The 20,152-nt window shown below is 48.3% G+C and overlaps 2 protein-coding genes across 2 annotated transcripts in view; one reads left to right on the top strand and one right to left on the bottom strand.

Moving 5' to 3' along the window:
- LOC147096921 (uncharacterized) overlaps nt 1-15,153 on the bottom strand; it is a 26,410-nt gene extending 11,257 nt beyond the window's left edge. Inside the window, exons 1-2 of the mRNA XM_085972570.1 lie at nt 15,062-15,153; nt 14,253-14,415 (exon numbers count right to left, since the gene is read on the bottom strand). The gene's annotated coding sequence lies outside the window, so the exon portion shown is untranslated. The remainder of the gene's footprint in view (nt 1-14,252; nt 14,416-15,061) is intronic.
- LOC147096920 (uncharacterized) lies at nt 14,867-20,152 on the top strand. The gene is made up of 2 exons (XM_085972571.1): nt 14,867-14,985; nt 16,464-20,152. Exon 2 carries the CDS (start codon nt 16,571-16,573, stop codon nt 17,864-17,866), a length of 1,296 nt encoding a protein of 431 aa, XP_085828697.1. The 5' UTR covers nt 14,867-14,985; nt 16,464-16,570; the 3' UTR covers nt 17,867-20,152.

Below are 20,152 nucleotides of genomic sequence, written 5' to 3'. Positions count from 1 at the left end.
TTGTCTACAAAATTCCGGTGCCACCACCTGGTTACGTGGGCCCCATTTCCAAATTCCATCTTGTAATTGCGCGCCAGCTTGTCTCCATTTCTCCTTTTGCTCTTTACGAGTATTTTCTTGTAGCTCCATTATATTCACTTCCTGTACCCCACTGACTATCATGACCAAATTTATTTCGTTTTTGAACGCGTCCTCTGGTTGCATTTCTTCCGCAGCTAGTTTTGCGGCTAGATCTGCATACCTATTCCCCATAGGGGCCTGGTCCTGGGGTTCATGGAAACATAGAAGATAGGAGCAGGAGTAGGCCATTCGGCCCCTCGAGCCTGCTCCGCCATTCAATGAGATCATGGCTGATCATCCAAATTCAGTACCCTGTCCCTGCCTTCTCCCCATATCCCTTGATCCCTTTAGCCTTAAGAAATATATCCAACTCCTTCTTGAATATATTTAATGAATTGGCCTCCACTGCCTTCTGTGGTAGAGAATTCCACAGGTTCACCACTCTCTGGGTGAAGGAATTCCTCATCTTTGTCCTAAATGGTTTACCCCTTATCCTTAGACTGTGACCCCTGGTTCTGGACTCCCCGGCCATCGGGAACATCCTTCCTGCATCCAGTCTGTCCAGTCCTGTTAGAATTTTATAAGTTTCAATGAGATCCCCTCTCATTCTTCTAAACTCCAGCGAGTATAAGCCCAATCGACCCAATCTCTTCTCATGCGTCATTCCTGCCATCCCAGGTATCAGTCTGGTGAATCTTTGCTGCACTCCCTCCATGGCAAGAACATCCTTCCTCAGATAAGGCGACCAAAACTGCACACAATACTCAAGATGTGGTCTCACCAAGGCCCTGTACAACTGTAGCAAGACATCCTTGTTCCTGTACTCGAACCCTCTCGCTACGAAGGCCAACATACCTTTTGCCTTCTTAACCGCCTGCTGCACCTGCATGCTTACCTTCAGCGACTGGTGCACAAGGACGCCCAGGTCTCGTTGCACTTCCCCTTCTCCCAATCTATTGCCATTCAGATAATAATCTGCCTTGATGTTTTTGACACCAAAGTGGATAACCTCGCATTTATCCACGTTATATTGCATCTGCCATGCTTCTGCCCAATCACCCAACCTGTCCAAATCATACTGGAGTTTCTCGGCATCCTCCTCACAGCACACACGCCCACCCAGCTCTGTGTCGTCTACAAACTTAGAGATATTACATCTAGTTCCCTCGCCCAGATCATTAATATATATTGTGAATAGCTGGGGTCCAAGGACTGATCCCTGCGGTACCCCACTAGTCACTGCCTGCCACTCGGAAAAAGAGCCGTTTATTCCAACTCTTTGTTTCCTGTCTGCCAACCAGTTCTCTATCCAAGTCAATACCTTGCCCCCAATCCCATGTGCGTTAATTTTGCACGCTAATCTCTTATGCGGGACCTTATCGAAAGCCTTCTGAAAGTCCAAATACACCACATCCACTGGTTCTCCCTTATCTATTTTACCAGTTACATCCTCAAAAAATTCCAGTAGATTAGTCAAGCATGATTTACCCTTTGTAAATCCATGTTGACTTTGTCCGATCCGGTCACTTGCTTCCAAGTGCTCTGCTATTACATCCTTTATAATGGACTCTAGCATTTTCCCCACTACCAATGTCAGGCTTACTGGTCTGTAATTCCCCGTTTTCTCTCTACCACCTTTTTTGAACAGTGGGGTAACATTAGCTACCCTCCAATCCATGGGAACTGTTCCAGAGTCTATCGAATTTTGGAAGATGAGCAGCAATGCATCTACTATTTCTGGGGCCACTTCCTTAAGTACCCTAGGATGTAGATTATCAGGCCCTGGGGATTTATCGGCCTTCAATCCCGTCAATTTCCCTAACAGCATTTCCCTACAAATACTGATTTCTTTCAGTTTCACCCTCTCATCAGACCCTATGTTCCCCAGCATCTCTGGGAGGTTATTTGTGTCCTCCTTTGTGAAGAGAGCACCAAAGTATGTGTTTAAGACCAGGACCAGTGCAAGATAGATTAAGGCGATACTTAATACAACTAAATCAGGAGGTACAAGCACTAAATAAAGAAGTAAGGAACCAACAACAGATTAAAGATCTAGAAAGGCAGAATGTTGGACTTAATCCAGACAAGTTGCCCAGAATAGGTCAACAAGTAATGACGCAAGTTATCGGAAGAAAGGGAATGGGGCCCGTTGGATGGGGCCATGTACTGTATTAATGACAAGTGATACGTGTGTTTGTCTACAGGAACCGATGGGTATGCGATGGAAGCAATGGACCCAGGTGAAACCATTTAACACTAAAGACCCCCATTCTACCCTCTCCTCTAGGGGAAAGAGCTCGGAAGACGACCAGACCTCTGTTTAAATTACAGATAAACATGGATCCAGTCGACCCTTTATATCAGAGGGTCCGTCTCGGGGAGAAGAAGCTCTCCCGGTTTACCCTTACACCTGAGAACTCATTTATAATGTTGAAGCAAGTCATCCTCGGTTCCGGGGGACTGCCTAAGAAGAAAGAAGAAGATATAATTGGAGTAAGACTTCTTTACTCCTGTACTCAAATCCTCTTGTAATGAAGGCCAGCATACCATTTGCCTTCTTAACTGCCTTTCACGACCACCGGACGTCCCAAAGCGCTTTACAGCCAATGAAGTACTTTTGAAGTGTATTCACTGTTGTAATGTGGGAAACGCTGCAGCCAATTTGTGCACAGCAAGCTCCCACAAACAGCAATGTGATAATGGCCAGATAATGTTTTTTCGTCATGTTGATTGAGGGATAAATATTGGGCTCAAAACACCGGGGATAACGTCTTTGAAATAGCACCACGGGATCTTTTACGTCCACCTGAGGGGGCAGGCGGGGGCCTCGGTTTAACGTCTCACCCTTCGGACGGCACCTCCGACACTGCAGCGCCCCTTCATTACTGCCCCTCCGACAATGCGGCTCTCCCGTGGCACTGCCACTCCGACAATGCGGCTCTCCAGTGGCACTGCCCCTCCGACAATGCGGCTCTCCCGTGGCACTGCCCCTCCGACAATGCGGCTCTCCCGTGGCACTGCCCCTCCGACAATGCGGCTCTCCCGTGGCACTGCCCCTCCGACAATGCGGCTCTTCCGTGGCACTGTCCCTCCGACAGTGCGGCGCTTCCGCAGTACTGCCCCTCTGATGGCGCGGCGCTCCCTCAGTACTGCCCCTCCGACAGTGCGGCGCTCCCTCAGCACCACCCCTCCGATAGTGCGGTGCTCCCTCAGTACTGCCCCTCCGACAGTGCGGTGCTCCCTCAGTACTGCCCCTCCGACAGTGCGGCGCTCCCTTAGTACTGCCGATCCGACAGTGCGGCGCTCCCTCAGCACTGCCCCTCCGACAGTGCGGCGCTCCCTCAGTACTGCCCCTCCGACAGTGCGGCGCTCCCTCAGCACTGCCCCTCCGACAGTGTGTCGCTCCCTCAGCACCGCACTGGAGTGTCAGCCTCGCTTTATATGCTCAAGTCCCTGGAGCGGGATTTGAACCCACAACCTTCTGACTCTGCTATCCACTGAGCCACAGCTGACTCCAGTCTTTTACACAGTTTCATCATAACTTCCTTGCTTTTTGCACTCTACGCCTCTCCTAAAGCAGGGCAGTTATGATGAATTGTTAAACAGTTATTTTCTGCAGAGTGACCAAGGCTGTCTGTACGAAACAATTTTGCACTTGAAAGAAGCTTGTATTGTAAAGCTTCTGCCCCTTTGCCAGGCCTGCTGCCTGCGGCCCCTCTCCCAGATTCCAGCCCCAGCTCTGTGCTGCCTGCGGCCCCTCTCCCAGATTCCAGCCCCAGCTCTGTGCTGCCTGCGGCCCCTCTCCCAGATTCCAGCCCCAGCTCTGTGCTGCCTGCGGCCCCTCTCCCAGATTCCAGCCCCAGCTCTGTGCTGCCTGCGGCCCCTCTCCCAGATTCCAGCCCCAGCTCTGTGCTGCCTGCGGCCCCTCTCTCAGATTCCAGCCCCAGCTCTGTGCTGACTGAGGCCCCTCTCCCAGATTCCAGCCCCAGCTCTGTGCTGACTGAGGCCCCTCTCTCAGATTCCAGCCCCAGCTCTGTGCTGCCTGCGGTCCCTCTCCCAGATTCCAGCCCCAGCTCTGTGCTGACTGAGGCCCCTCTCCCAGATTCCAGCCCCAGCTCTGTGCTGCCTGCGGCCCCTCTCTCAGATTCCAGCCCCAGCTCTGTGCTGCCTGCGGCCCCTCTCTCAGATTCCAGCCCCAGCTCTGTGCTGCCTGCGGCCCCTCTCTCAGATTCCAGCCCCAGCTCTGTGCTGCCTGCGGCCCCTCTCCCAGATTCCAGCCCCAGCTCTGTGCTGACTGAGCTGCTCTCACCTGGGGACAGCGCGTCACAATCGGCCCCAGCACACCTGAGCTGGAGAGGAGGCCCCGCCCCTTTGCCGCGCTGCCATTGGTTGGAGGACCAGGCCGCCCAGTTTAGTCCTCCCACCTCAGCCCTCTTCCTATTGGTCAGAGCTCCCGTCAGTCAGAATCACATTGGTCCGGCTCACTCTGCCACCCCGCGCGGCTCAATTCGTTCCGTCCGGCGTCCACGGAGGTCCCGCCCGCCCGACTCTCAGGTTTGGATTTTCTCGTCTTTTACTTTATAATCTTGCTCTCCGCACCCCCCTCACCTCGATTTAAATCGATTCCCCAACACTTTACTTTACCTCGGCCACTGATTCCGCCTCTTCCCCGGGCCCGGGCTTCCGTCTGCTCCCCGGAGGCCCCGCGCAGGCGCACTGGCAGCCTGGTGTTGTGGAGCGGCCGAATGAGCATGCGCGGCCCTGCCTCTCCACATTTAAAGGGACACCCACCCCCTTCACATTTAAAGGGACACCCACCCCCTTCACATTTAAAGGGACACCCACCCCCTCCACATTTAAAGGGACACCCGCCTCCTCCACATTTAAAGGGACTCCCTCCCCCCCTCTCATGTCCTTTACTGTGGAGGAGGAATTCCTGGAGTGTTTACGGGATGGTTTCCTGGACCAATATGTCGAGGAACCAACCAGAGATCAGGCCATCTTACACTGGGTATTATGTAACGAGAAAGGATTAATTAGCAATCTTGTTGTACGAGGCCCCTTGGGTCGGAGTGATCATAATATGATTGAATTCTTCATTAAGATGGAGAATTAAGTAGTTGACTCAGAGACTAGGGTCCTCAATTTAAATAAAGGAAACTACGATGGTCTGAGGCATGAGTTGGGTAGGATTGATTGGGGAATGTCACTCAAAGGGTTGATGGTGGATAGGCAATGGCAAACATTCAAAGACCGAATGGATGAACTACAGAATTTGTTCATCCCAGTTTGGCATAAAAATAAAACAAAAAAGGTGACTCAACCATGGCTAACAAGGGAAATTAGGGATAGCATAAGATCCAAGGAGAGGGCATATAAATTGGCCAGAAAAAGCAATAAACCTGAGGATTGGGAGCAGTTTAGGATTCGACAAAGGAGGACAAAGGGATTAATTAAGAAGGGGAAAATAGAATATGAGAGTAAGCTTGCAGGGAACATAAAAACTGACTGTAAAAGCTTTTATAGATATGTGAAGAGAAAAAGATTGGTGCAGTCAAGCGTAGGTCCCTTGCAGTCAGAATCAGGGGAAATTATAATGGGGAACAAAGAAATGGCAGACCAACTAAATACATATTTTGCTTCTGTCTTCACAAAGGAGGACACAAATAACCTCCCAGAGATGTCAGGGAACATAGGGTCTGATGAAAGGGAGGAACTGAAAGAAATCAGTATTCGTAGGGAAATGGTGTTAGGGAAATTGATGGGATTGAAGGCCGATAAATCCCCAGGGCCTGATAATTTACATCCTAGGGTACATAAGGACGTGGCCCTAGAAATAGTAGATGGATTGCTGATCATCTTGCAACATTCGATGGAATCTGGAACAGTACCCATGGATTGGAGGGTAGCTAATGTTACCCCACTATTCAAAAAAGGTGGTACAGAGAAAACGGGGAATTACAGACCGGTAAGCCTGCCATCGGTGGTGGGGAAAATGCTAAAGTCCATTATAAAAGATGTAATAGCAGAGCACTTGGAAAACAGTGACAGGATCGGACAAAGTCAACATGGATTCACAAAAGGTAAATCGTGCTTGACTAATCTACTGGAATTTTTTGAGGATGTAACTGGTAAAATAAACTGGGAGAACCAGTGGATGTGGTGTATCTGGACTTTCAGAAGGCTTTCGATAAGGTCCCGCATAAGAGATTAGCGTGTAAAGTTAAGGCACATGGGATTGGGGCAAGGTATTGACTTGGATAGAGAACTGGTTGGCAGACAGAAAGCAAAGAGTTGGAATAAACTGGTCTTTTTCTGAGTGGCAGGCAGTGACTAGTGGGGTACCGCAGGGATCGGTCCTTGGACCCCAGCTATTCACAATATTTATTAATGATCTAGACAAGGGAACTAGATGTAATATCTCCAAATTTGCAGACGACACAAAGCTGGGTGGGCGTGTGTGCTGTGAGGAGGATGCCGAGAAACTCCAGGATGATTTGGACATGTTGGGTGATTGGGCAGAAACATGGCAGATGCAATATAACGTGGATAAATGTGAGGTTGTCCACTTTGGCGGCAAAAACAGGAAGGCAGATTATTATCTAAATGGCAATAGATTGGGAGAAGGGGAAGTGCAACGAGACCTGGGTGTCCTTGTGCACCAGTCGCTGAAGGTAAGCATGCAGGTGCAGCAGGCGGTTAAAGCGGGAAATGGTATATTGGCCTTTGTAGCGAGAGGGTTCGAGTACAGGAACAAGGATGTCTTGCTGCAGTTGTACAGGGCCTTGGTGAGACCACATCTTGAGTATAGTGTGCAGTTTTGGTCGCCTTATCTGAGAAAGGATGTTCTTGCCATGGAGGGAGTTCAGCGAAGATTCACCAGGCTGATACCTGGGATGGCAAGAATGACGTATGAGGAGAGATTGGGTCGATTGGGCTTATACTCGCTGAAGTTTAGAAGAATGAGAGGGGATCTCATCGAAACCTATAAAATTCTGACAGGACTGGACAGACTGGAGGCAGGAAGGATGTTCCCGATGGTCGGGGAGTCCAGAACCTGGGGTCACAGTCTCTGAATAAGGGGTCATAAGAACATAAGAATTGGAGCAGGAGTAGGCCATATGGCCCCTCGGGCCTGCTCCGCCATTCAATAGGATCATGGCTGATCTGAATCTACACTCACGTCCACTTCCCTGCCCTCTCCCCGTAACCTCTAATTCCCTTATCTGCTAGGAAAATGTCTATCTCCGTTTTAAATTTATTTAATGTTGCAGCTTCCACAGCTCTCTGGGGTAGCAAATTCCATAGATTTACTACCCTCTGAGTGAAGAAGTTTCTCCTCATCTCAGTTTTGAAAGGGCAGCCCCTTATTCTAAGATTATGCCCCCTAGTTCTAGTCTCACCCATCAGTGGAAACATCCTCACCGCATCCACCCGATCAAGCCCCTCACAATCTTATATGTTTCGATAAGATCGCCTCTCATTCTTCTGAATTCCAATGAGTAGAGTCCCAACCTATTCAACCTTTCCTCATACGTCAACCCCCTCATCCCTGGAATCAACCGAGTGAACCTTCTCTGAACCGCCTCGAGAGCAAGTATATCTTTTCTTAAATATGGAAACCAAAACTGTACGCAGTATTCCAGGTGTGGCCTCACCAATACCCTGTATAACTGCAGCAAGACTTCCCTGTTTTTATACTCCATCCCCCTTGCAATAAAAGCCAAGATTCCATTGGCCTTCCTGATTACCTGCTGCACCTGCATACTAACTTTTTGTGTTTCATGTACCAGGACCCCCAGATCCCTTTGTACTGTAGCACTTTGCAGTTTCTCTCCATTTAGATAATAACTTGCTCTTTGATTTTTTCTGCCAAAGTGCATAACCTCACACTTTCCAACGTTATATTGCATCTGCCAAATCACTGCCCACTCAATTAGCCTGTCTATGTCCTTTTGCAGGTTTTTTATGTCCTCCTCACTCACTGCTTTCCCTCCCATCTTTGTATCGTCGGCAAACTTGGATATGTTGCACTTGGTCCCTTCCCCCAAATCGTTAATATAGATTGTAAAGAGTTGGGGTCCCAGCACTGATCCCTGTGGGACACCACTAGTCACTGATTGCCAGCCCGAGAATGAACCATTTATCCCAACTCTTTGCTTTCTGTTAGATAGCCAATCTTCCACCCATGCCAGTATATTACCCCCAATCCCGTGATTTTTTATCTTGATCAGTAATCTTTTGTGTGGAACCTTGTCAAATGCCTTTTGGAAGTCCAAATACACTACATCCACTGGTTCCCCTTTATCCACCCTGTATGTTACGTCCTCAAAGAATTCGAGCAAACTTGTCAAACATGACTTCCCCTTCATAAAACCATGCTGACTCTGTCCTATTAAATTATGTTTATCCAAATGCTCTGATACTGTTTCCTTAATAATGGACTCCAACATTTTGCCAACCACAGATGTTAGGCTAACTGGTCTATAGTTTCCAGCTTTTTGTCTACTTCCCTTCTTAAATAAGGGTGTTACATTAGCAGTTTTCCAATCTGCCGGGACCTTTCCTGAGTCCAGGGAGTTCTGGAAAATAATCACCAATGCATCCACAATCCCTACCGCCACTTCTCTCAAGACCCTAGGATGTAGGCCAACAGGTCCGGGGGATTTATCCGCCTTAAGTCCCATTACTTTACTGAGTACCATCTCTTTAGTGATTTTAATCGTGTTTAGCTCCTCCCCCCCAATTGCCCCCTGTTTGTCCAGTGTTGGGATATTTTTAGTGTCCTCTACTGTAAAGACTGATACAAAATATTTGTTCAGCATCTTTGCCATCTCCATGTTCCCCACCACTAGTTTCCCAATCCCATCCTCTAAGGGACCAACGTTCACTTTAGCCACCCTTTTGCTTTTTATATCGCTGTAGAAACTCTTGCTATCTGTTTTTATATTTTTTGCTAGTTTACTTTCATAATCTATCTTCCCTTTCTTAATTAATCTTTTAGTTATTCTTTGCTGGCTTTTAAATGCTTCCCAATCTTCTATCCTCCCACTAGATTTGGCTAATTTATATGCCCTTGTTTTCAGTCGAATACTATCCTTTGTTACTTTACTAAGCCACGGATGGCTGTCTTTTCTTTTACTCCCCTTTTTCCTCAGTGGAATATATTTATCTTGAAAGATGTGAAATATCTCCTTGAATGTAGACCACTGCTCTTGTACCGTCTTACACTTTAATCTGTTTTCCCAGTCCACTTTAGTCAATTCTACTCTCATACCTTCATAGTCTCCTTTATTTAAGCTCAGTACGCTGGTTTGAGATCCAACTCTCTCACCCTCAAACTGAATTTGGAATTCAACCATATTATGGTCACTCATTCCAAGGGGATTCTTTACTAGGATATTTTTTATTAATCCTGTCTCATTACACAGGACCAGATCTAAGATTGCCTGCCCCCTGGTTGGTTCAGTTACATACTGCTCAAGGAACCCGTCCCTAATACACTCTATGAACTCTTCCTCAATGCTGCCATGCCCAATTTGATTTGTCCAGTCAATATGAAAGTTAAAATCCCCCATGATTATAGCTGTTCCCTTATTACAAGCCCCAACTATTTCCTGATTTATACTCCGACCAACAGAGTTGCAACTGTTAGGAGGCCTATAGACTATGCCCACTAGTGACTTTTTCCCCTTATTATTCCTTATCTCCACCCAAACTGTTTCACTATCCTGATCCTTTGACCCAGTATCATTTCTGACTATTGCAGTGATTCCATCCTTGATTAACATAGCAACCCCACCTCCCTTTCCTTCCTGTCTGTCCTTCCTAATTGTCAAATACCCTTGTATGTTTAGTTCCCAGTCATGATTATCTTGCAGCCATGTTTCCGTAATGGCCACCAGATCATACCCATGTGTAGTTATTTGCACCGTCAACTCGTCAATTTTGTTACGAATGCTGCGTGCATTCAGATAAAGAACTTTCAAATATGTTTTCTGACAATTTATTCCTGCTTTTACCCCTTTTACTACTTTACCTTTATCATTATACATTCTGTCCCTTCCTGACACGCTCTGGTTTTTAATTCCCCCACTGGGTTGACCATTTAGGACTGAGATGAGGAGAAATTTCTTCACTCAGAGGGTTGTGAATCTTTGGAATTCTCTGCCCCAGAGGGCTGTGGAGGCTCAGTCGTTGAGTATAATCAAGGCTGAGATCGATAGATTTTGGGACGCATGGGGAATCGAGGGATATGGGGATCAGGCGGGAAGGTGGAGATGAGGTAGACGATCAGCCATGATCTTATTGAATGGCGGAGCAGGCTCGAAGGGCCGAGTGGCCTGCTCCTGCTCCTATTTCTTTTGTTCTTAAGAAAGCTGTTTGCTATAGCCGGCTGCGCCACGACAAATACACAGAGGATTTCAGTTACGTGGAGAGACTGGAGAAGCTGGGATTGTTCTCCTTGGAGCAGAGAAGGTGCAGCGGAGATTCAATAGAGGTGTTCAAAACATGAAGGGTTTTGATAGAGTAAATAGGAGCATGGGAACAGGAGGAGGCCATTCAGCCCCTCCAGCCTGTTCCGCCATTCAATGAGATCATGGCCGATCTGTGTCTTAACTCCACCCACCTGCCTTGGCTCTATATCCCTTTGCTCCCTTGTCTAGCAAAAATCTATCGCTCTGGGATTTAAAATGATTAATTGAGCTGGCATCGACTGCTTTCTGTGGGAGAGGGTTCCACACTTCTACCACCCTTTGTGTGAAGAAGTGTTTCCCAACTTCTCTCCTGAATGACCTGGCTCTGATTTTAAGGTGATGTCCCCTTGTCCTCGACTTCCCCACCGGCAGAAAAAGTTTCTCTCTATCTACTCTACCAATTCCTTTCAAAATCCTAAAATCCTCAATCACTCCTTAACCTTCTAGATTCCAGGGAATACAAGCCTAGTTTATGTAATCTCTCCCTCATAATCTAACCCTTGGAGCCCGGGTAACATTCTGGTGAATCTGTGCTGTACTCCTTCCAAGGCCAGTATATCCTTTCTGAGGTGCGGTGCCCAGAACTGTACACAGTGCTCCAGGGAGTTCCTGGGAGTTAATGTGCGTAGGTCGCTGAAGGTAGCAGGACATATTGAGAGAGTGGTTAACAAAGCATATGGGATCTTGGGCTTCATAAATAGAGGTATTGAGTACAAAAGTAGAGAAGTTATGCTGAACCTTTATAAAGTGCTGGTTAGGCCACAACTGGAGTATTGCGTCCAGTGCTGGTCACCACACTTTAGGAAGGATGTGAAGGCCCTTGAGAGGGTGCAGAGGAGATTCACCGGAATGGTTCCGGGGATGGGGGATCTTAGCTACAAGGACAGGTTGGAGAAGCTGGATTTGTTTTCATTAGAGCAAAGGAGGTTGAGGGGTGATTTGATAAGAGGTGTACAAGATTATGATGGGTTTGGATAGGCTAGACGGGGAAAGGCTGTTCCCACTAGTTGATGGTACAAGGTCTAGGGGACACAGATTTAAGGTTTTGGGCAAGAGATACAGGGGGGATGTGAGGAAAACCTTTTTTACGCAGCCAGTGGTGATGACCTGGATCTCGCTGCTGATGGAAGTGGTGGAAGTGGAGACACTCAATGTTTTCAAGGGGAGACTGGATAGGCACTTGAGGGAAATAAACTTGCAGGGCTACGGGGATAGAGCGGGGGAGTGGGACTGACTGGATTGCTCTACAGAGAGCCGGCACGGACTCGATGGGCCGAATGGCCTCCTTCTGTGCCGTTATGACTCTCTGGGGTCTAACCAGGGCTTTGTATAGCTGTAGCTTATAAGGAGAAACTGGTTCCAGTGGCAGGAGGGTCGGTAACCAGAAGACACAGATTTAAGGTCATTGACAAAAGAACCAGAGGCGAGGTGAGGAGAATTTTACTGACGCAGCGAGTTGTTGTGATCTGGAATGCGCTGCCTGAAAGGGCGGTGGAAGCAGAGTCAATAATAACGTTCAATGGGGAATTGGATAAACACTTGAAGGGGTAAAATTTGCAGGGCTATGGGGACAGAGCAGGGGAGTGGACTAAATGGAGAGCTCTTTCAAAGTAACAACAGAAAATGCTGGAAAAGCTCAGCAGGTCAGGCAACATCCGTGGAGAGAAATTTGAGTTGACGTTTCGGGTCGAACCCTTCTTCAAAACTGGAAAGAAAAGAAGATAGATCGGAGGCAGGGCTGCGATCGGACAAAAGAATGAAAGAAACAAAAGAACTAAAAGAGACAATGAAAGGTATTAGAAGCTAGACGAGATGGTAAGAGGCTGAGATTAGGTGTAAAGTGTACTGGCAGGGCAAGACATAGCTGCCAGGTGTGAGAAACAAAAGGAAAGTGGGGGGGGGAAAGGAGTGGAAAAATTACAAGAAAAAATGAAATAGGGGCCGAGGTTATGATCTGAAATTGTTGAACTCGATATTGAGTCCGGAAGGCTGCAGAGTGCCTAATCGGAAGATGAGGTGCTGTTCCTCGAGTTTACGTTGAGCTTCCGTGGAACAATACAAGAGGCCAAGGACGGTGAGGTCCGAGTGGGAATGGAGCGGTGAATTAAAATGACCTCTTTCAAAGAGCCGGCACAGGCACGATGGGCTGAATGGCCTCCTTCTGTGCTGTATGATTCTAGGAGCCACTCCTGGAGTGGAGTGGTGCCCGCAGGGATCGCTTGGCAGGAAATTGGGAGGAGGTGGTGCACACGCAGACAGCACCTGATTTTGAGACGCTGTCCTTTTAAAATTGGTCCTCCACAGGCAAGGAGGGACTCGGTCCCTTTAATGAAAATCACATTGAAAAGGAGAGTCCCTGTCCCTTTAAGAGCCCTCTGCCCACCATTCCCACCTTTTTCTTAAAGTCTTTGAAATTAATAATAAAAGTTCATGCAGAAAAAATGTGAGTGTGTGACTGTATTTTTGTGAGTATCTGTGTCTGTGTCTGTCTGACTGTATGTGTGTGTGTGTCTGTGCAGAATAGCATCATAGAATGATACAGTACAGAATCTCCTCTTAATCTTCTCTGCTCCAAGGAGAACAACCCCAGCTTCTCCCGTCTCTCCACAGAACTGAAGTCCCTCATCCTTGATCAAATTCTCCTAAATTTATTCTGCACCCTCTCAAGGCCTTGACATCCTTCCTAAAGTGCGGTGCCCAGCGGAAGCCTAGCCAGTGTTTTATAAAGGCTTAGCATAACCTGCTTGCTTTTGTACTCTATTCCTCTATTAATAAAGTCAAGGATCCTGTATGCTTTATTAACAGCCTTCTCAACTTGTCCTGCCACCTTCTAAGATTTGTGTACATACCCCCCGAGGCCTCTCTGTTCCTGCACTCTCTTTAAAACTGGACCATTTAGTTTATATTGCCTCTCCTCATTCTTCCTACCAAAGTGAATCACTTCACACTTCTCTACATTAAATTTAATCTGCTACGTTTCTGCCCATTTCACCAGTCTGGCTACATCCTCCTGAAGTCTGTTACTATCCTCATTGTTTGCTACATTTCCGAGTTTCGTGTCATCTGTAAATTTTGAAATTTTGCCCTGGATCCCCAAGTCCAGGTCATTAATATATATCAAAAAAAGCAGTGGTCCGAATCAATGTTCACGTTAAGTTGCGCGGCCACGTATCGGTCTGGAGGTCCCGCGCAGCCGGCTCACCGCCCTATAAATGGAATAAACGCGCATGCGCGGAAATTTGAATGGGCCGTGCAGCCCGTTAAAGGGGACACGCACCTCAAAAAAAAAAGGGAACATTGATCCTAATACCGATCCCTGGGGAACATCACTGTTTACCTCCCCCCAGTCTGAAAAGAAACCGTTCACCACTACTCTCTGCTTTCTGTCCCTTGGCAGAAAATTGGGAGGGGGCGAGTGCAAACAGCACCTGATTTCTCGCCAAGCACTCACGGGAGCAGGGGATTTGCCCTACTTTAAATGTCAGTCTCTTAAATATACATTATATAAAAAGGGAGACGCTGTCCCTTTAAAATCGGTCATCCACGGGGACGCGGTCCCTTTAATGAAAACTCATAGAAAAAGAGAGCGCCTGTCCCTTTAAGAGAACCCCCACCACTCCCATATTCTCTTAAAGTGCTTGAAATTAATAATTAAAAACGCAGAAAATTAATATTAAAAAAATTAATTCAGGGAGAAAAAATATTTTTACTCACATTTGCTCCACAGGGTTTCTTGTTTCTGTTTCATCAATTTAAAAACGAACTGCTTCTTTTATGATCAGCCATGATCGCATTGAATGGCAGAGCAGGGTCGAGGGGCTGAATGGCCGACTCCTGCTCCTATCTTCTATGTTTCTCTGTTTAAAACAAGTATCTTCTGTAAAATAAAAAAAGGAACATTAAAAATAAACTTTCCCAGGCTCACAGATCCTGACCAGGCCCCTTTACAAAATGGCGGCGGGCCGATCCCAGGCCCCGCCTCCTCCTTCGCCGCGATTGGTTGGAGGACCAAAGCCCCTCGGTCGGTCCTCCAGGCTCCGCCTCCCCTCGCTCATTGGTGGAGAGCTCAGTGTCAGTGTGTACGTTGCAGGGTGGGCGGTTGGAGCAGGCGGGAAATTAAATCCATTTAAATTAAATCTCCCGTCAGCCTCCTCTGTCCCACTCAGCCGGCGCAAGTCCCGCCCTCGGGCTCCCCGATTGGTTGGAGGACCCGCCGCCCGCTCGCTCCTCCAGCCCCGCCCACTGGGTGACGCTAGTTCCGCCCCTCGGGCTCCCCGATTGGTTGGAGGACTCGCCGCCCGCTCGCTCCTCCAGCCCCGCCCCGCTCGCTCCCTATTGGTGGGAAGCTGCCGTCAATCAGGCCGCGGGCCCGGGTGACGTATCCCCGAGGAGATCACGTGCACCGTCCAAGTGCCGCCGCTCGGTCCGGGGCTTCGCGGACTCTGAGGTTTTTCTATTTCTCTCGATTCTCTCCCGATCCACCCCGCGCCATTCTCCACCCAATCGGAGCGGAGAAAACTCACTTCGCGTCACCGATCGTGACTCTGGAACCGACACCAAGGCCTTTCCCCGGAATGGCCCCGCGCCGACTCCGTCCGGCAGGATCCGAGTGCGCAGGCGCAGCTCCGAGTGGGGGAGGGGGTTGGTCTCCTCTGGGCATGCGCGGTCGTTACCCTTGGTGACCGGCAGGGGTCGCTGTGCCGGACTCGGCCCAAACCGCCGTCCCGCGTGCGCATGCGCGGGCTCTCGTCTGTCAATCAACCAACCGCCAGAAGAGGTTGCTGGTGAGACCAGTGAAGGAAGAAAGACTTGCATTTATATAGCGCCTTTCACCACCCCCGGACGTCCCAAAGTGCTTTACAGCCAATGAAGTATTTTGGAGTGTAGTCACTGTTGTAATGTAGGAAATGCGGCAGTCAGTTAGCGCACAGCAAGCTCCCACAAACAGCAATGTGATAATGACCAGATAATCTATCATTTTTTATGTTGATTGAGGGATAAACATTGGCTCGGACACTGGGGATAATTCCCCTGCTCTTTCCCACATTACAACAGTGACTACTTCATTGTAGTACTTCATTGGCTGTAAAGCACTGTAGGATATCCGGTGGCACCATATAAATGCAAGTCTTTCTTTCCTGAAATAATGCCATGGGATCTTTTACATCCACCTCAGAGAGCAAACAGGGCCTCAATTTAACATCTCATCCGAAAGACGGCACCTCCGACAGTGCCGCACTCCCTCAGCACTGCACTGGAGTGTCAGCCTGGATTTTTGTGCTCAAGTCTCCGGAGTGGGACTATGAACCCACAACTTTCTGACTCAGAGGCGAGAGTGCTACCCACTGAGCCACTGGCTGACACTAAAGAGCAAGCAGTTCTGATGAATGGTCATCGACCTGAAACGTTAACTCTGTATCTCTCTCCACAGATGCTGCCTGACCTGCTGAGTATTTCCAGCATTTTCTGTTTTTATTAAAGAAATGAGGGAGGCATTGCTGACGGGAAGAATGTTGGGTCGTCCTGCGCATGCGCACCTCCCTGGCGGCTGAGGCGAAACACCGACTCGCCCCCACCTGAGCCGCTCGCGCGTACCAGATGTTGCGGCTCCGCATGCACGCCCGATGTTCCAACCGCGGGGTTTTGTGTGCTGAGCATGCGTGTTGCAGACCGATCGGGACGGGCGATTGTAGAGCAGGAGGGAGAGCGCGGGGGCCATGAGCACATGCGCGGGACTCAGTGTCAACAGAGCACTTTCTGCAGAGCCGGGGCTTTGTGGGTATTACAGCCACCATTACTGCTGATCCTTTCAACCAACCTGTGCAGCAGCTGGGGCCTGAAAATCAGCTTCACTGCCCCTAGGTTCGGAAAGGGGAAAAGTAAACAACAGTTTGCCTCTGATCCTTTTCTGATCTCAATTTACAGGGTTATAGAAGTGGAGCAGTTACAGGCGGGAAGCTCAGACCAAACATCACGTCAAGATCTGACAGTCGCTGGATTCATCAGGACCGGAATATCATCGGCCTTTGCACATGGAAGGAGAGAGCAGGGATCGCAACGCAGACAAACCGCACACGTGTTCAGTGTGTGGACTCGGATTCAGCCGATCGCCTGACCTGGTGAGACACGTGCACCGTCACACCAGGGAGAAACCGGGTAAAGGTGGGGACGGGGGGAATGGATTCAGTTCCCCGTCTGCATTGAAAGTTCAACGGCGCTGTCACACCAGGGACAGTCTGTTCACCTGCTCCGTATGTGGAAAGGGATTTGTTTGTTCATCCCACCTGCAAACACACCAGGGAGTTCACACTGAGGAGAGACCATTTCAATGTTCTGACTGTGGGAAGAGCTTTAAAAGCGCTCAGTATCTGAAGGGACACCAGCTTGTTCACACTGATGAGAGACCATTTCAATGTTCTGACTGTGGGAACAGCTTTAAAACCCCCGGGGAACTAAAGCAACACCAACTTGTCCACACTGATGAGAGACCATTTCAATGTTCTGACTGTGGGAAGAGCTTTAAAAGCACTCAGTATCTGAAGGGACACCAGCTTGTTCACACTGATGAGAGACCATTTGAATGTTCTGACTGTGGGAAGAGCTTTAAAAGCCCCCGGGAGCTGAAGGGACACTGGCTCCTACACACTGGGGAGAGGCCGTTCGTCTGCTCCGTGTGTGGGAAGGGATTCGCTCAGTCATCCTACCTGCTGGTACACCAGCGAGTTCACACTGGGGAGAGGCCGTTCACCTGCTCCGTATGTGGGAAGGGATTCACTCAGTCATCCAACCTGCTGGTACATCAGCGAGTTCACACTGGGGAGAGACAGTTCACCTGCTCCGTGTGTGGGAAGGGATTCGCTCACTCATCCAACCTGCTGACACATCAGCGAGTTCACACTGACGAGAGGCCCTTTAAATGTTCTGACTGTGGGAAGAGCTTTAAAAGCTCCGGGGAGCTGAAGGGACACCAATACCTACACACTGGGGAGAGGCTGTTCACCTGCTCCGTGTGTGGGAAGGGATTCGCTCGGCCCTCCAACCTGCTGGTACACCAGCGAGTTCACACTGACGAGAGGCCCTTTAAATGTTCTGACTGTGGGAAGAGCTTTATAAGCTCCGGGGAGCTGAAGGCACACCAGCGAGTTCACACTGGGGAGAGACTCTTTCAATGTTCTGAGTGTGGGAAGAGTTTTAAAAGCTCCCGGGAGCTCAAGAGACACCAACACCTACACACTGGGGAGAGACCGTTCACCTGCTCCGTGTGTGGGAAGGGATTCACTCAGTCATCCAACCTGCTGACACACCAGCGACTTCACACTGATCATTGAATCTAACAGCACAGAAGGAGGTGATTCGGCCCATCGTGTCTGTGCCTATCGTGTCTTTGAAAGAGCTGTCCAATTTAGTTCCAAACCCCAGCTTTATCCCCAGAACTCTGCAAACTAGTCCTCTTCAAGGACTCATCCAATTACTGTTTGAAAGTTCCTGTGGAACCTGATTCCAGCATCCTTTCAGATGGTGCGTTCCAGATCTTAACAACCCTCTGTGTGAAAACAATTCTCCTCATTTCACCTATAGTTCTTTTAGTAACTATTTTAAATCTGTGACCTTTGGTTACCGACCCACTTGCCAGAGTGAACAGTTTCTCCCTACTTTCTCGATCAAAACCCCTCATCATTTTGAACACCTCTATTAGGTCTCCTCTTAACCTTCTCTGCTCTAAGGGGAACAATCCCAGCTTCTCCAGTCTCTCCACATAACTGAAGTCCCTCATCCCTGGTACCATCCTGGTCAACCTCCTCTGCACCCTCTCCAAGGCCTTGACATCCTTCCTAAAGTGCGGTGCCCAGAACTGTACACAAGACTCCAGCTGAGGCCAAAACCCTGCAGCTGTACAAAACCCGGGTTAGACCACACCTGGAGCACTGTGAGCAGTTCTTGGCATCACACCTTAGGAAGGATATATTGGCCTTGGAGGGAGTGCAGCGTAGGTTTACCAGAATGATACCCGGACTTCAAGGGTTAAGTTACGAGGAGAGATTACACAAATTAGGGTTGTAATCCCTGGAATTTAGAAAGTTAGTGGGTGATCTGATCGAAGTTTTCAGGATATTAAGGGGAACAGATAGGGTAGATAGAGAGAAACTATTTCCGCTGGTTGGGGATTCTAGGACTGGGGGCATAGTCTAAAAATTAGAGCCAGACCTTTCAGGAGTGAAATTAGGAAACTCTTCTACACACAAAGGGTGGTAGAGGTTTGGAACTCTCTTCCGCAAACAGCAATTGATGCTCGATCAATTGTTAATTTTCAATCTGAGATTGATAGGTTTTTGTTACCCAAAGGTATTAAGGGATATGGGCCAAAGGCGGGTGTATGGAGTTGGGTCACAGATCAGCCATGATCTCATTGAATGGCGGAACAGGCTCGAGGGGCTGAATGGCCTCCTCCTGTCCTATGTTCCTAACTAGTGATTTGTAAAGGTTTAGTGTAACTTCCTTGTTTTTGTATTCAATGGCACTATTTACAAAGCCAAGTATCCCATACGCTTTCTGAACCGCCTCACCAACTTGCCGTGGCACTTTCAAAGACTTGTGAACATGGACCCCCAGGTCCCTCTGCTCTTGCACCCCCTCAAAATAGTCCCATTTAGATTATACGGCCTCTCCCTATTGTTTCTCCCAAAGTGCATCACTTCACACTTATCCTCATTTAATTTCATCTGTCTTGTGTCTGCTCATTTCACAGTCTGTCTCTGTCCTTCTGAAGTCTGCTGCTACTACACTCACAAAACTTGGCAACATAGTAAATAGTATCATCCGTAAACTTTGAAATTGTTCACCTATACCCAAGTCCAGGTCATTTATATCTAACAAGAAAAGCAATGGTCCTAATTCCGACCCCTGGGGGAGCCCACTGCATACTTCCCTCCAGTCAGAAAAATATCCCTCAGCACTGCTCACTGCCTCCTCTCCCTTAGCCAATTATATACCCAAATTACCATCAGCCCTTTAATTCCCTCTGCTTCTATTTTCAGAGTAAGTCTCTTATGTGGTATTTTATCAAATGCCTTTTGAAAGTCCATATATACAACATCTGCTGCACTACCTTCATCAACCCTCTGTTACTTCATCAGAGAACTCAATCAGGTTAATCAGACACGATTTACCTTTAACAAATCCATACTGGCTGCCCCTTATTAATCCATGCTTCTCCAAGTGAGAATTAATTTTGTCCTTGACAATGGTCTCTAGTCGTTCACCCACCACTGTAGGGGCCGCAAAATCCCCTCAGCCCCCGAAGATCGGGAAATATTAATCCACATCGTAGACGAAGACTCCCAGGGTATAAAGGTTAAGCCCAGGAAGTCCTCTGCCCCCTTTTTTGTCTCTTACTCTTTGGACTGCAGGTGAGCAAGGTTTTGACCCATTAGCAAGACAATCTAGTGAGAAGTAAAGGGGTGGTACTTTAAGGGAAATGTTGCTAAGATTGTAAGGTTAACATTGTAGCCATTTATCCCTCGTTTTTGCCGTCTGCCTTCCCCTGTTGAGCAATTTTACCGTGATTACTTTGATCGTGTGGTGTAGTTTCTTTAGTTTCAATAAAATTTGACTTT

This window comes from Somniosus microcephalus, chromosome 33 (genome assembly GCF_052327205.1).
Source record: "Somniosus microcephalus isolate GS21.2 chromosome 33, FLI_Smic_1.0, whole genome shotgun sequence".
NCBI lineage: Eukaryota > Metazoa > Chordata > Chondrichthyes > Squaliformes > Somniosidae > Somniosus > Somniosus microcephalus.
The sequence above is the reverse complement of the archived record's forward strand: the minus strand, read 5'-3'. Positions and strand labels throughout refer to the sequence as shown.

Excerpts from the sequence above, each read along its gene's own strand:
- LOC147096920 (XM_085972571.1), top strand. The coding sequence starts at position 16,571 with ATGGAAGGAGAGAGCAGGGATCGCAACGCAGACAAACCGCACACGTGT.